This window comes from Pelodiscus sinensis, chromosome 2 (assembly GCF_049634645.1).
Source record: "Pelodiscus sinensis isolate JC-2024 chromosome 2, ASM4963464v1, whole genome shotgun sequence".
Taxonomy (NCBI): Eukaryota; Metazoa; Chordata; order Testudines; family Trionychidae; genus Pelodiscus; species Pelodiscus sinensis.
Window position 1 is genome coordinate 202576251 of NC_134712.1, and position 16351 is coordinate 202592601.

At 42.4% G+C, this 16351-nt stretch overlaps 1 protein-coding gene across 12 annotated transcripts in view; it reads left to right on the top strand.

Moving 5' to 3' along the window:
- The window catches only part of SNX13 (sorting nexin 13), a 127681-nt gene that overhangs the window by 19518 nt on the left and 91812 nt on the right, over positions 1–16351 (top strand). For 10 of the 12 annotated variants that reach the window (XR_012902011.1, XR_001369266.3, XM_025179082.2 and 7 more), the window contains one exon: positions 6991–7103. The exons of 1 other annotated variant lie outside the window; for it this stretch is intronic. Coding sequence is in view for 8 of the 11 variants with exons in the window: in XM_075922258.1 (XP_075778373.1) it covers positions 6991–7103 (113 nt within the window). In the remaining 3 variants the exon portion in view is untranslated. Of the gene's footprint in view, positions 1–6990; positions 7104–16351 lie in introns of those variants that run through there. One more of the 12 variants, XM_025179078.2, reaches the window with a different exon arrangement.

Here is a 16351-nt window from a genome sequence, read left to right on the forward strand (position 1 = left end):
TATATAGTTTAATCTTTTCAGACTTCCATTAATGGTATGTTTTAGTATATTAGAAAATAGTGACTGATACAGTATTGCTTATTAAATAATTTACTCATAATTTGTGTCAAGCTGCATTAGGATGACAACTGGAATTGAATTAATACACAACACATTAGGGATGTTAGATATCCTTTTGCTTAATCATCGTGTAACTGCACCAAATCTTAGTGGTTACATGATTATTCAATTATCTCTGTGGCTGGGGCTGGCAGCCAGTGTGCTCCCACCCCCACTCTTGGGGATCCCCTGCCACCCTGCGCTGCTGCTTCTGAGATAGAGGCAGCAACCCGGGGGTGAACAAGGTGGGAGGCGACTCTGGAAAGCTGGTGCTTGTGGGGTGCCGGCTTTCAAGCTGGCACCCCCCAAGCACTGGCTCTCTCCCCCTTGCTGCTGCCTTTGTGGGATGCAGCGGTGTGGGGTACAAGTGGTGCAGGCAACTCAGCAGGGGTGGCTTGAAAGTCGGCTCCCCACGTGTACCGGTTCTTGCCTGCCCCCCTCACCCTCTTCACTGCTGCCTCTGAAGGCTGCCTTTGAGTCTTGGAAAACTACTAGAATTCATCCTTCCACATTTTTATTCGTAGACTGGAAGGGAGAGACAAGATTCCTGCTTTTTTAACTTCTAGTTGATTTGTCAGTGTTGAATGAATTGGTCTAAATGAATAAAAAAATTCTGTCTGCAGAAAAGATTATGGCTGTCAAAAGATGGTTTAGCACTTCAACAAGCTCTGATTCCAGGTGCTTAGCTGGTGACTGCCATCTGTTAGGTGTTATGACTTTATTTTAAAACATCAGCAGACATGTACTACTTGAATGGTTCATTTTCAGCCTTGACATTTATTATAGTAAGTATGTTTAAAGATTGATTATTAGATGTTCATGTGCAACAGCAGCATGTTCAGCAGTTGAGCATTTACCCTAATACTTTGGGTTGAGAATATAATGCATGAAAGTAAGATTCAGTACAGTGCTTGATCTGTTTGCTTCTTTGCCCACTTGGTTGCTGGGTATTCCTTTGAATGTCTCTGAAAGTTCTAATCAGCAGCACAGCAGCAACCTTTCTGCACTTTGTCCAAGTCTATGGAAATAAGATTTTTGCATGTTCTCATATCATCTACATTTTTCTTTATCCAATGTTGACTATTTCAGCTTTGATAGTTTCATCTATTTTTGTCACAATTTTTTCACAAATTGTCATCAGAATAGATCTATTCTGACATAAAAAGCTCAAAATATTCAACCTCTTAATACTGTCATTGGAGAATTTCCTCCTCCTCTCTTCAGTGAAACTGAAGCAAGGTGGTTGTTAAAGTCTTCAATTTCAACATTTTCCCTTTATTCCTGGAGTTATACTTAACCCTTTAGCTAAGAGCTGCATCAAATGAACCCTGTAACCATATGTTTCTAGTTTCAGGTTACCTTTGTTATCGTCTTCTAGTTTTCTTCTTAGCTCAATTTCCAAATGAATTTAAGTAGTATCTACCATAGAGTACATTATGGCAGTCCAGTTTGATGGTGACATAGGAATGAATCATGGCAGCAAGAGAGGAGACCGCAGCCTCCTAATCAGAAATTGGAATCTCTTTTCTTCCTAAATGGCACACCAGCCAGGACTCAAACCATACAAGCCTTTCATGGTCAAAGGGGAACCATACACAAACTCTTCTATTATCAAAAAGGGAAGTAGGCACAACACCAACTTAATCAGTTTCATTATACTTGCACTTGTGTATTACCTGTTTTCCTTCTTCCAAACTGGTTAAAAAAGTTCAACTGTCCCTTCCCCCCTCCCCCCAAACTCTCAGTGAGGACCTTAGTTTCATACTAAGAGAAAGGTAGTACGAGTCACCATTTTAAATAATCTTGCCCTTGCAAAAGAAACATGGAGTAATGAGACCAGGAGATAGTTGAACTATAAAGGAGTGCATTTAAACAGGCATATCCTATTGACTTTGACCATGCCATCCATTAACCTGGCGCTTCCCTTCTTGTAGTTATAGCAACTTTGCCCTTATTTAGTCTATCCACTATGTGGAAATGGGGAAAGTAGGGGGGGAATCATAATTTCTCCCTCCCCTCCCTTCCCCCTTACAAATTGCTGATGGAGCCAGGAGTAGGATGTGTATGTCTTCTGTACTTTTAGAAAAGAGTTACTTATCTTTCATTGCACACTAACACATCTTCCTTCCCTGGAGAGCTGAATCATGGTAGGAGTACTGCAGAAAGGGATCTAGGGGGTCATAGTGAACCACAAGCTAAATATGAGTCAACAGTGTGACGCTGTTACAAAAAAACCAAACATTCTGAGATGCATTAACAGGTTTGTTGTGAGCAAGACACGAGAAGTCATTCTTCTGCTCTACTCTGAGCTGATTAGGCCTCAGTTGGAGTATTGTCCAGTTCTGGGCACCATATTTCAAGAAAGATGTGGAGAAATTGGAGAAGGTCCAGAGAAGAGCAACAAGAATGATTAAAGGTCTAGAGAACATGATCTATGAAAGAAGACTGAAAGAATTGGGCTTGTTTAGTTTGGAGAGGAGAAGACTGAGGGGGAACATGATAGCGGTTTTCAGGTATTTAAAACGGTGTCACAAGGAGGAGGGAGAAAAATTCTTCTCCTTATCCTCTGACAATAGGACAAGAAGCAATGGGCTTAAACTGCAGCAAGGGAGGTTTAGGTTGGACATTAGGAAATACTTCCTAACTGTCAGGGTGGTGAAACACTGGACTAAGTTGCCTAGGGAGGTTTTGGAATCTCCATCTCTGGAGATATTTAAGAGCAGGTTAGATAGACATCTATCAGGGATGATCTAGATAGTACTGGGTCTTACCATGAGGGCAGGGGACGGGACTTGATGACCTCTCGAGATCTCTTCCAGTTCTAGTGTTGTATGATTCTATGTTATGTTCTTAAATTGGGACCCAGAAAAAGAACTAACTATAGAACAATACAGAATTATGTGTAATTTTGAACTGTGTAGTAGAATGATGTTTATGGAACCCTCTTTTCTGTAGCCTAGGTGTGATTTTAATAATTTAACACACAACCTCACTTGTATGCTTAATTTTAAGACCGTGACTAATCCCACTGAACTATATAGGGCTGTTCTTCTGCTTAAAGTGAAGTTTAAGTCTTTGCAAGATTGGGGCCTAAATTATATACTGGAATCTAAATAGCTTTTATTCGGAGTTACATGCCTACCAGAAAGGTACAGTAAAATTCTGGCATTGAGATTGAGGGTATGTCTATATTGCAAAATAGACAAAACAACAAACAAAACTCTGTAGTAGCACGTCTCAGAGAACTTGGGTCTAATGAGTTGGGCTCATGCTATGGAGCGAATAGTAGCAATGTCGATGTTCCATTTGGGCTGCTGTCCAGGCTTTGAGATCTGGTGAGAAGACAAGTGTCGGTTCCAGCCTGTATTGGAATGTTTATGGTGCAGTTTTTAGCTTTGTATTGTGAGCCCAAGTTTACCTGGGCTCTGAGTCTTTCTGCTACAGGGTGTTTTGTAGGTGTATGCATACTCTTAAGACTCCTAGAGGAATGCCTCCACCCAAACAAAGTGTACAATCCTTTCCTTAGGGAATCAGCTCACAGGTCCCTCTAGAACAAATAATTTTCTCTAGAAAACTAAATCAAGTAGAAATAGAAATATCCTCAGAATTGTAAATTACAATGATTATTTACAGCAACATTAGCAGTTATATCCATCTTCAGCATTTGAGTGGTGGTTGGAAAATATTGGCATTTGAGTATTAGTTGCCTACGGTACAGTAAATAGTTCTGTAGCATTTTCTACTAAGCTGGTACAGGTTGGATTTCCTTGGTCCAGCACCCTCAGGACTTGGCTGGTTCCTCTACAGTTCAGCTGAGCTGCACACCAGCTCCTGGCTCCTTCCCAACCTGGTTGAGCTGTGCGCCGGCTTCTGGCACCCTCCACCTTGCAGCCCAGCTGAACCCAGTGGAATTATTTAACTCTTATCACTTTAATAGCTGATGTGTGTAATGTAAAGAAACAAATGTAGCTGTGAACCATAATGCCGCAAACTTTGTCTGAAAGTGTTCTTGGGAATTCCATTATCAAAAAAGCTCAAATATTATCTTTCTAAATACTGTTTTTTAAAAGAAAACTATACGATTATGTACCATTTCATAAACTATAGAAATAATTGGGTTAATATCTCATCTTAAAATAATACAGTGGTACCAAGTAACGAGAGAGCTATGCAATTAGGTTAGTTAAATTTTAGTCTTAAGAAATCCTATTAAAATGCCTAATGAGATGTGATTCTCTTTGCAGCTGTATGCTAACTTACACAAAATGGTGTAGTGTAGAGAAGTTCACTGTTTTGGCTATCCAGAAAGTTTTGAGGGAGATATATTCTTTACACCAAGTCTCTTATCTTCTGAATGTGAAGTTTCCCTCCAGAATTCTTAGCATTAGATCTTGCTGTCAACATTTAATAAATCCTCAGTACAGTATAAGTATTCTGTATGATTTCAAAGATTATAGAGAAAATCTAGATGTGCACAGTGCCAGTTAGCATAATTGTGTTTGTGTGTTTATAAATTGTGGTCCTCCTATTCTCTAATTTCCATCTGTCTTGTCTTCCCTTGCTTTCTTTTCTTGTTGCTTAAACAGTTTGGACTGGGGACTATGGCTGTTTTCTAATTAGGGCACCCAGTACTGTCTTGAGGGCACAGTAAATAAAATTTGTTTTTTAAAAACTTGGGAAGTACCTAGAATTGGAGGAAGCTTGTTTTCTCATAATGTGTAATAAAGAACATGAAGAAAGGTTTCATTAAGAATTTTACTTCTCACTTTGCTGCTAATCCTTAGTGTTTTGTGCAGACACAGGGGTAACATTTCTCTGAGTCATAGCTTCAGTCTGGGACTGTTGCCACCCCAAGCTGTTCTTTAAACTGGGCTCCCCTCGCGGATCCGCTCCTGCTTGCCACCCCGTGCTGCTGCCCCTGATAGAGAGGCAGCAACACCAGGTGGCAGGGGATTCCCCAGGAGTGCAGCAGGAGCGCTCTGGCTCCTGGCTCCGCTCCTGGGGACTATCGAATAGTTGTATAACCACTAAAATTTGATTTGGTTACACAACTGTACAGTTACACGCTAACATCCTTTGTCTGAAGAGTCAGTTGGAGAGTGAAAGAAGGAAAAAAATAGCTTGTCATTTTTTGTGGCAAGGAAAACTCCATCTAAGGTCAAAACCATTAATAGCAAAATAAATCTGTAGAGATTTCAATTTTTAGGTACTAAATTTTGATTTGTATTAATATTTTAAATATTTATGAAAACCTCTGATTTTAGAAGGAAAAACGTCTTCCAACTTTTGATCACTCATCCCTAAATGCTTTCATCTTGCCATGGATAGTGAGACACTTATTTAGGAGACTAGTTTTTCTCTTGGAAAGAAATGTGTAATTTTAACCAATGGGAAAGCAAACTTCACTCTAACATTCCAGTAGTTCCAAAATCACATATGATTTGTTATGATCGATTGACAGACATAGGTTCTCACCCAAGAATATATTCTGAGAAGTGGAAACATATTACCTATGTTTTTCCTCCCTGAAAGGCACATAAGCCACCTCATTATATCTGTTCCTTTGGGTCATATGGATTTTGATTCTCTAGAAAAGTTATTTAGATCTGTTAGGAAAGTGAGCTATTTAATTTCATGCAGAAAGGGGAAGCCACCGAGTGTAAAATCTGAATATTCTAATTACTTTTTTTCAGAGAATAAGAATTAAAAGTAAACTTGTCATCCTCTCTGAGGAGAGCTGGCTGACAACTTATTGCTGGGTCTCCTTTTGTTTTACAACTGTCATACTACATTAAAAAAGTAAATTAATTTCTTCTACAAAAGCAATTGCTGGAATTCATATGGGGATGTAATATATTTACTTATAGAAGAAGTGATAAATTGTACACTCTTAGATATAATTCACATCGAGAATAAGATTGAGAACCTGTTGGTGTAGCAGAACTCTTGAAAGGCCTTTACATTTTTGTCTGTATTAATTCGTTTCCTCGTTGCACAGGGAAACTATATCCTGGGCCATTGAGTGTAGCACCACCTTCCCTTGAGGGGTCTTGGACACTCCTCTGCAGCAGCTGCAGCTCTAACACACACATGCGCACACACACATCCTTTTGGTTCTTGCGTGTACTGCAGAAGCATCAGAACCTTGACTTTTATTAGATGAAAAATTAAATATTAATGATGTAGATCCAGTTTTGCATTTTATGATTTGGTTTTGTATTATGACCATTTGTTTCCACTATACACACTAGTGACCGACTAACTTGCCATTCTTTCTTAAATAAACCTATTTTTATTTTAAGTGCTCAGAAGTGCAGTGTGTGGTGTGTTTTTTTTTTTTTTAAATACAGAAGCAGTGAGTTAAGGGAAACCTAGTAAACTGGTGTACACTACTTTTGGGGCAGATGATCGGGGATTTATATGTAGCTACTGTTAGACCGGCAATCACAGAAGAACGCTTCAAAGGGAAGCAGGAACATATCAAAAGAGGTATAAAGACTGTAGCAGAGAAGACAGTAGCAACTTGCATGGAAATAGAGGACCCAATGAAGAGAAGCGCATAGATGCATAATCAGAATAGGGGTGACACTGTGTGTAAAGAAGGGAAGGATGTGCAATATTTAATTTTTGCATGAAGGGGGAGTTAGTAGCTGAAAGAATCATGCAGTCTGGTGGTTGGATTGTTAGTTCAAAATATTCAATGATATTTTTTTCTGATACCTTGAAACCTCTTCTCTTTACACCAAACAAAACTAAAACTCTGAAAAGGAAATAGGAAGTCCATTTTGAAATCTTTTAAGATATTGCAGATATGTTAAATCTAATCTTCTGAACAATCTCGAAAATGTACAAATACTACATTAATTATTCCTGTTTTGTTTTTTATTTCAGACCAGTCTTTCCATATGGGGATGGGGAAGCCTTGTTGTTGTGCTCTTTCTAGTAACTTTTGGACCCTTTGCTATATTTTACTTTGCATTTTATATCCTCTGCTTTGTGGGTGGGTAAGTATATTTTATTATGGATTATAGTGTGTGTTGTATGTTTAATTTAAAATGTAAGAAAACACATGAAATTTAAGAAAAAGGGTAGAAATATACCAATAGGAAGCTGTCCATACATGAGGCATCTAAGAAAATGTAGGATATGCTTCATGTGTTCACTGCAGAGTAGATTTCTTTCATCTTGCATTTTTTCTTTGGTTAATGGGGAAAAAATATCCTACTTCTTGTATAATGTGAAGAAATAAAATGATCTGTGCATGATTTACTTTATTACGGTATTTTATGTATCTGATAACTTTTTTCTTAAGATAATTATTTCCCTTAAATGTTTATATCAACTATTATGAAATAAAAATGAAAACTGGAAATAAAATAAACAGAACTTTATTTTCCACTGAATGGTACTTATTACAATATTTTCTCCCAAATTTGAGCAGTAATCATTTTTTTTCTTGTTTAAATACTTGTCTTATTGATTTCTTATGTTGTAGCAATAAACAGAAAATAAGCATTTTTTGCCAGGCAACTGAGTAACTCCTATTTGAATGCCCACCTTCTTTGGCAACCACACTTTGAAGTGAATATCCAAAGAGATGGCATGAGGATGTAATTTTGTCTAAGTTGTGAGCAGGTGATGGATTAGTTGTGTTTAGATCCAGTATTATCGTGGGCACTGCAGTATGTGATATAATTAAGGTTGCATGTTTTTTATTTCCATACCTGTATATAAAATAAAATTGCATTGCTTAATGTATATCCCAAATAACATAATATGTGTAGTGAGAGTAACCTTATCAGTTGTTTTTACAAATTTTAAGACATATAGTCCTGTGGCACCTTCCTTTACCATTTTCTTATATTGCATTAGTACTGTCTATTTTTATATTTCAATACATACTGAATTTTTGTCTGAGCACTTAATCAAATGTAGTAATCTTTCTGCAGGATGTTATGCCAGTAGATTATACTGACAGATATAGTAATTCCAAGAGGATGCTAAGTAGCAAGTATAGTTAAAAGTAGCATACAGTATTTCTCATAAATATTTTGGAGTGTAAACTCTTCAAGGGCCAGTCTTATGGAGTAGGTCAACCTGCTTAAAACTGAATTATTCTGAGCAAACACTTCCCTAGAAGGAGTGGGCTTTTAGACATGTTTTTTATTGGTAGTACTTCCAGTTAAACACTGATGTAAACAAGCTAATGTTTTTGTTTTGATATGGATTAACTTCACAGTATGTAAGATCTAAAAAGTTCTTTGGCTATACCAAAAGAATGACAGGAGACGTTTGATACGGTTATAATTAGGGATGTGAAAATGTAACCACAGAAATCAGTGGTCTCCAACCTTTTTTACACCCAAGATCACTTTTTAAATGACAGAACAAGCCAAGGTCTACCGCTCTACCCCTTCCTTGAAGCCCTGCCCCTTCCTTGAAGCCCCACCCTCTCTATTCTCCTCCTCTGCATCACTTGCTATCCACAACCCTTATACTGCTGCTTTTTTTTTTTTCTTCCGATTTTTCTGTAGAAAGAGGTTTTTCCAACATTTGGCCTGTTTAGACTGGACCAAATATCAGAAAAACCCCTTCTTTTGGAAGCCCTCTTATTCCTCGTCGAAAGAGGAATACAGGGGTTACCGAAAGAGCATGTTTGCTCTTCTAGTAAAAAAAGCGGAAGAACAAACACATCCCTGGATGCAGAAGAGTTTTTTTTGGGATATCTCCGGAATCCTGAAAAACTCATGCAGTCTAGCCATACCCTTGCTGGGTTGAGACAGGATGTGTAGGCTCTGGGGTGGGAATGAGGGATTTGGGTGAGGGAAGGGGTGAGAGGTGCAAGCTCTGGGAAGAAATCTGGATGCAGGAAGAGGTGGATAAGGGGACGCTGGCTCAGGGAGGGAGCTCCAGGCCGGGCAGTGTTGGGGTCAGATGTAGGATTGAGGTACTAAGCAAGCCACGGGCTTATGGATGTGAGGGTTCAGGAATTTGGGTTGGGATATGTGAGGGGCTCAGGGCAGGGGGTACTAGTGTATGATAGGCTCAGATCTAGGGTCTAGGGGAGTGCAGGAGTGTTCTGATGCTGTGGCCAGATGGGGGCTTGGCCCCAATTGGGGGTTTGTTGGCCAGGCTTCATTTTAAAAAAAATACTATGTCAAACACACAAAGTTTCTGTATTGTCTTTGTTTCTGAGAAGGTCAGGGAACCTGTTTTGAGTCAGGAGTCACTGACCCGCAGAAAAGTCGGTTGGGGCCATACGAGTGAGATGCAAAAAAAGAAACCTCCTCCAACCCCCACTCCCCCCCCCCCCCCAAGCCTCACTAATGTGGCCCCAACTGTGCTGGTCGGAGCAAGGGACATGGTACTGTGGAAGGGTGCTAGTGGGTGCTGGGGCAGGGGACAGGGTGCCAGTGGGGGCAGGCGAGAGAGAACAGGGTGCCAGGAGGGCGGGGGACAGGGTGCCAGTGGGGGCAGGGTTCTGTGGCTGGGGGCAGGGGAGAGAGAACAGGATGCCGGGAGGGCAGGGGACAGGGTTCTGTGGCTGGGGGCCAGTGGGGGCAGACCGCCCCCTGCACCAGCCTCCTCCCAGGATTCCTCCCCCCACCCCAATGAGGGAAGCCCTGTTGCACGCCTCCTCTGGGCCCAACTGCCCCCTCCTGTGGAGCAGGGAAGCCTGTGCACATGCCCCCTTGGGTCCGATCTCCCCCTCCCCCGTCGTGGAGGAAGGAAGCCCCGTCATACACCTCCCCCCTCCCGTGGAGGAAGTAAGCCCTACTGCATGTTTCTCTCCCCCGCCACTCCTCCCCCATCCCCTGCAGTGGAGAGAAGTCCCAGTGCGCACGTCCCACTGGGACTCCTCCTCCGCAGAGGAGGGAAGCTCTGGCGTGTGCCTCCTTTGGGGACTCATAACTCCTCTCCCCCCACCCCAAAGGAGGGAAGCCCAGCACGCGCCTCCCACTGGGACTCCTCTCCCCTTGTTAACATCCATAGTTACAATGAGGCCTCTGTCTGGGACAGATTGGCAGATAACAATGTACAGGCAGTCCCTGGGTTACGTACAAGATAGGGACTATAGGTTTGTTCTTAAGTTGAATTTGTATGTAAGTCGGAACTGGTTCCAGATTCAGCTGCTGCCACTGAAACTGACCAGGGGCTGACTACAGGAAGCCGGAGGCAGAGTTGCTCTGCCCCCAGCTTCCTGGAATCAGCCTGATCAGTTTCAACAGCTGCTGAATCTGGAGCCTGGGACAGAACAGCTGGGGCGCTGCCCGGTAGGTTCCCACAGGACCAACCCGGCAGCACCCCAGCTGCTCTACCCGAGGTGTCCCGCAACAAAAGCCTGGTCTGCTTGGAGGGGGTGGGGGGGTGCACTAGCTGCGCCCCTCCCCCCCAGCAGACCAGGGAGACCTGAGCAAAGCCGCACAGGCGGAGGGACCCCGCTGCCCGTGCGGCTTTGCTCCTGTCTCCCTGGGGTGCTGGGGGGAGTCCCCCCCAGCAGACCAGGGAGACCTGAGCAAAGCCACACATGCGGAGGGACCCCGCCGCCCGTGTGGCTTTGCTCCTGTCTCCCTGGTCTTCCGGGAGGGGGTCCAGAAAAGCCGCTGGACCCCCCCCAGCAGACCAGGGACACCCGAGCAAAGCCGCCTCTTGGGCGGCTTTGCTCGTTTGCCCGGAAGCAAAGCCGCCCAGGCAGCGGGACCCCTGCCGCCTGGGCAGCTTTGCTCCTGTCCCCCTGGTCTGCTGGGGGGGTCCAGCAAAGCCGCTGGACCCTCCCAGCAGACCAGGGACACTCGAGCAAAGCTGCCCAGGCGGTGGCTTTGCTCGGGTGTCCCTGGTCTGCTAGGCGGGTCCCGTTTGTAAGTGAAAAGCCCCGTTCGTAAGTGCGGATCCAACATAAGTCGGATCCGCGTTAGTCGGGGACTGCCTGTATAGTTCAGGTAATCCACATGTTAATTCAATAGCTGCCTGAGGGTCTTCTGCTGCTCCCCCTTCCATCCTAGTGCCCTGCCAACCTGCTGCCAAGACTTGATCCTCGACCCCCTCCCACATTTGAGAGAGAAGGTAAGCTATAAGAAAGAGGGGACGTGGCTTTCTGCTGTACCATTCATAGGTGCCCTGAACATATACCCCTATGTTTCTTTGATGTAACACCTCCTTTTTAATCATTTACCAAGGCATCTGCTAATTGTATTCCTTTCCTATGACATACCTGTACTGACTGTCCACTTCATGCTTACATCAGATTTCAGTTAGCTGGATGTTCATTTATAATGGTTGTGGCCAAGTTTCCTGCCGTTCCATAAAGTTTGCTTACAGGCATCAGTCCTGGCTCTGAGTGTTAAGTGTGCTTGTTCAACTGTAATATACTCCCCTAAATGTCTTCTAAGAGCCTAAGAAACTGTGGAAGTGTTGGTAATGCTGCTAAACAATGTTGACCTGTGGTTCAGCAAATCTCTTCATCAGCATTGGTCAGGTACCAATTGTGCCAGACTAGAGAGGCTCAACTTGTATGTATTAGAGAAATATAGACACACATTTCTAAGAGTCCTCTTGTTCAAGAGCTCCTCCTAAATGGTAAGAGAGAAATTTAGTATGCAGTTTCCTCTTTCCATATCTTAAAGCAAGGATTTTCAAAGTTGGATCATGGGCCTTCATGGCTAAGCTGCTTGGCAGGCTGAGATGCTATGTTTAACTAAATGTCCATAGGCATGGAGCCTCACAGCTGCCCTTGGCTGGTTCCAGCCAAGAGAAGTCCTGATAAGTGGTGGCCTGGACCACGCTACTTCCCAGAGCTCCCCTTGCTTGGAAACGGTGAAGCACAGCCAAGGGGAGCTGCAAGGTTCCATACCTATGGACGCTTAGATAAACAAAGCAGCTCGCAGCCTGCTAGCGGTTTACAACGGTGGACCCACAACTCACCTTTGAAAACCCCCGACTTAAAGCAAGGTAAGGATTTGGTTGTGCTAGGACAGTAGGACGTGCCTGGAATTCGATTTTCTCATAAAATGGAAAGGGAGAGGTCTGGCAAGAGGGATAGTTATACTGCAGAGTGACCACACGGGGGCAACAAAGGGCTAGAAATGGAGACTTGGACAGCTATAACCTCATTGGACCAGGAGGGGACAGTGGCGGAGAAAAGGACAGTTATCTACTATATATTTCAGAGAGTTTGTCTGTTTCTGTGTTTGTCTGCCTGTCCCCCAGCCAGTGTCCATGGGCAGGCACTTCTCACCTGGCTCCAAGCCGCTGTGGTGACTGGTTGGCCTTGGCTCTGGGTCCTCCTCAGCTGAGAGCGGTGTTGGCAAGTGTAGTGAGCAGAGGTCACAGCCCCTAGTATTGCTTTAAACCTCATATCTGCAAATTTGCCTTTTGGACAGAGGATTGATGATGAGTAACTGATGATTAATCATGATTGGCAAAAGCCTATTTATATAGTTACCATTCAGTTATGCTGTGAAACTTATTTTGGGAAAATTGTTCTTAAATAGTCTAACAAGTTTAGAAAAGTGATAAAATATTTCAAGTGTTAATTATGCTAATTGACATTAAAGCCACAGTCAAAGTGCAATTCTCTGAAGCTAGGTCAGCATACAGGGAACAAGACACTGTAGAGCTCAGGTGTTTATCGGGCCTTAATTATTTCCTTATCAAATATACTTATTTGGGGAGAAAAGATGCACTTTATTTGCCCATGTTGCAAACTCCACCTGGGATCTATAAATCAAGCTATGTTCTGACTGCAAACCTTACATTGTTTGCAGTAATAAAGATTCTTCATTGCCAAATATCTAGTTATGCAGTATCAGTGTGTTGTCCTCCATGGCTTTTCACGTGTGTAACTGATTGGAGCTTAGTAAATCATCATATTGATGATCTGCAAAAAGGGACAGTCTCAGTCTCCTTGCTTCTTATATTGTTTCTGGAGTGCTCATAGTGGGAATGTGAATGATTAACCAGTAAGGATCACTCCAAGTGATGCTCACTGGTTAAGGATAACTGTAGGGGGGCTGAAGCAGCCTGCTGCCCACCATGGACAGTAGGCTGCTATAGCTCTGTGGGGCCGCAGGCTTGGGGTGCTCTAGTCTGGCCTGAGCAGCGTCCACCCACAGCAGGCCGTGTGTGGCGCTCCAGTCCAGCTTGCCTGCCCACCCCTCTTTAAGCGGTTAACTGGTTAAACATAATGTTAAATCAGTTAACTGATAAAATTCCATTTAACGTCCCTAGCTCATAGTTGTAAAAAAAATTTGGATTTTAACCTGTAAATAGATCTACATGAGTACACCCTTGTGCTCAGACAAATCTCTTTGCACAAATCAGTCCATTTTATTCATAAAAGTAAGAGTACCATGTGTGACTGAAGAGAGCAGATCTGCTCAATTAGTGTATACAGGCACTCCCTGAGTTATGAACATCTGCACATACAAACAAAAGCTCACCTGTTGCCTCAAACAGGGATATCCTTAGGTCCTATGTGATAATGTTAAACTGGTTCCTGTGATGATTTTTTTTTTAAACAATCTTTAGCCACACATTAATGAAATATTTTTCAAGGGGATTTTGAACTAAGCTCCTGTAGACTAACACCGTAAATGCAGAAACTGACAGTATATACCTGAGGTTGGCAGATGCTTTTTAAATGACTTTATTGCCACTTGAATGGCTCTTTCACAGATTCAATGTTCTGCTAAGAAGTCTGGTAGAATTTTTCACCTTTAAGGATATGTGTTTGGTCATACTGGGTCAGACCAAATACCCATCTAGTTCAGTATCCTGTTTCCAGCAGTGGCCAATGCCAGTTTTATCAGGCTCTTCTCATATGGCAGCCATTTCATATATGCAAATTTTAAGTTAACAAGATCCTCTTGGGAGAAAGCAGAGCCACAGGGCAGGGATAGGAAGAGATGTGGATATTAAGCCCCTGTGGTGCCCCTTCACTGCTAATTGTCCATATGGGTAAGGATGGCCGTGGCTTCAGAGGAGCAGGCAAGGCACAAGGTGATGGTGAGCAGCACAACTGATGGCTGGAGGACTCCAAAGGAGCAGGGGATAGTCATCCAGTCTACAGCTGGAGAGAAGCAGTGCTTTGAAGGGGAAACTGCCACTTCTGTCCAGCTGCTGACTGCATGGCCATCCTCTGCTCCTCAAGAGTCTTCCGGCATATGGTTGTACTGTTCATTGCCTCCTGCTGAGTAGGAGCTGAGTGCAGCCTGTGAGGATGGCAGCCATGGGATTGGGCTGGCTACAGGAACCAGCACAGAATTTGCAGGGAAGATGAGGCAAACGAGATGCTTATAAATCCCATTCAGAATCTCCACCTACCACTTCATCCTCCTTTAATTAAACCTGCCTTTCCTCAAGTACCAACATTCAAGGTTAAATAAAAAACTTATTTCTACTATTTTTCATTACAAATATAATAATTTCCAGCTACATTATGGGTTAAATAGGCTTTTTGGAGCTAGCCTGAGAACTTAACTGTCATTTATTATATTGTTTCTGTGGGAAAATGCATTCTGAGTTCCAAACAACCAACTTACAAAGGAACTTTTGGAACACAACCCATTTGGAAGTTGGGGATTTGCTGTGCCAGGTCTAATAGTTGCATTTCAGTGTAGGGCAGCACTTCAGGTTGTCTATAATGGTTAAAGGCCTCAAAATATCTGAAATTTGCAATTTACCTTTCAAACTCCACGTGTATGACTAACATGAGCGAAAATAACTTTCACCTTCTCATTCTCCTCCAGCTATCTGTTTTTTATTTCACTACAGAAGCTGAAAGAGGACATAAAATACAGATTTTTGGGTTTGATCCATTTCCTAGTAAGAGGCAGTGTGTCTTTCTGCTGTCATCCACCAGATTTAAATAGGTGATTTGCCATAAAAAACCAAATTTGTCACAATCACAACTGAAACCATTTTTTTTCTTGCTACCTTCATTTTTACTAGGATGAAAATGGTGCAGTAATGAAGTTAGTTGCATTCCTATTCATCTTATTATAGAAAATCAAGAAGATAATAAAACTTCCGCTCTACTCTGCGCTAGTTAGGCCTCAATTGGAGTATTGTGTTCAGTTCTGGGTACCGCATTTCAAGAAAGATGTGGAGAAATTGGAGAGGGTCCAGAGAAGAGCAACGAGAATGATTAAAGCTCTAGAGAACATGATCTATGAGGGAAGACTGAAGGAATTGGGTTTGTTTAGTTTAGAAAAGAGAAGATTGAGGGGGGACATGATAGCAGTTTTCAGATATCTTAAAAGGGTGTCATAAGGAGGATGAAGAAAACTTGTTCATCTTGGCCTCTGGAGATAGAACAAGAAGCAATGGGCTTAAACTGCAGCAAGGGAGGTTGAGGTTGGACATTAGGAAAAAGTTCCCAACTGTCAAGGTAGTCAAACACTGGAATAAATTGCCCAGGGAGGTTGGGGAATCTCCATCTGTGGAGATATTTAAGAGTAGGTTAGATAAATGTCTATCAGGGATGGTCTAGACAGTATTTGGTCCTGCCATGAGGACAGGGGACTGGACTTGATCTTTCGAGGTCCCTTCCAGTCCTAGTATTCTATGATTCTAAAATCAAGAAGATAATAAAGCCTCCTTTTATGCCAACCCCACTAATTAATTAATGTTCCTTTAATTGATTATATTATATAATTCAATAAAAAGATTTTTAAATTTCTTCTATATTACCTCGGGCTTTTAACTTAATTTTCTGTTCGTATTCATGCTACCTGATAAGTTTACTTGTTTGACATTGTATCTTTCTAAATGCTCCTTCATGATTGATTCAGCTGTCAATATGCCAATTTAATCAGTTAGTGTTACTATAGCATAGTATAGTTTCGTCTTTGTAAAAGTTGTTATAAAAAGAGTTATTTTCATACATTAAATGTTTGTGTCTGTCTTATGTTTCATGTTGCAGTTTTAGTCAATTTCTAAAGAGTTTAGTGGAGTTTAAAGAAAATATATACATAATGTATGTCAGTGATCTCCAACCTTTTTAAGCACGAGATCACTTTTTGAATGTAATAGCAGTCCAGATTCTACCTCAGACCCAAATATGCTTTCCTCCCTTCATGCCACTTCTCTGAGGCCCTGCCCCTGGATGCTCCATCTTCCCTGCCTCCCCATTCTTCCTCCCTTTCACTAGGTAGTGGCAGAGGGTTGGGGCACAGGCTCTAGTCTTGGGCTAAGAGATTTGGAGTGTGAGGAGCTCTGAGCTGACCCTGGGGCAGGGAGTTAGGGTGCAGGA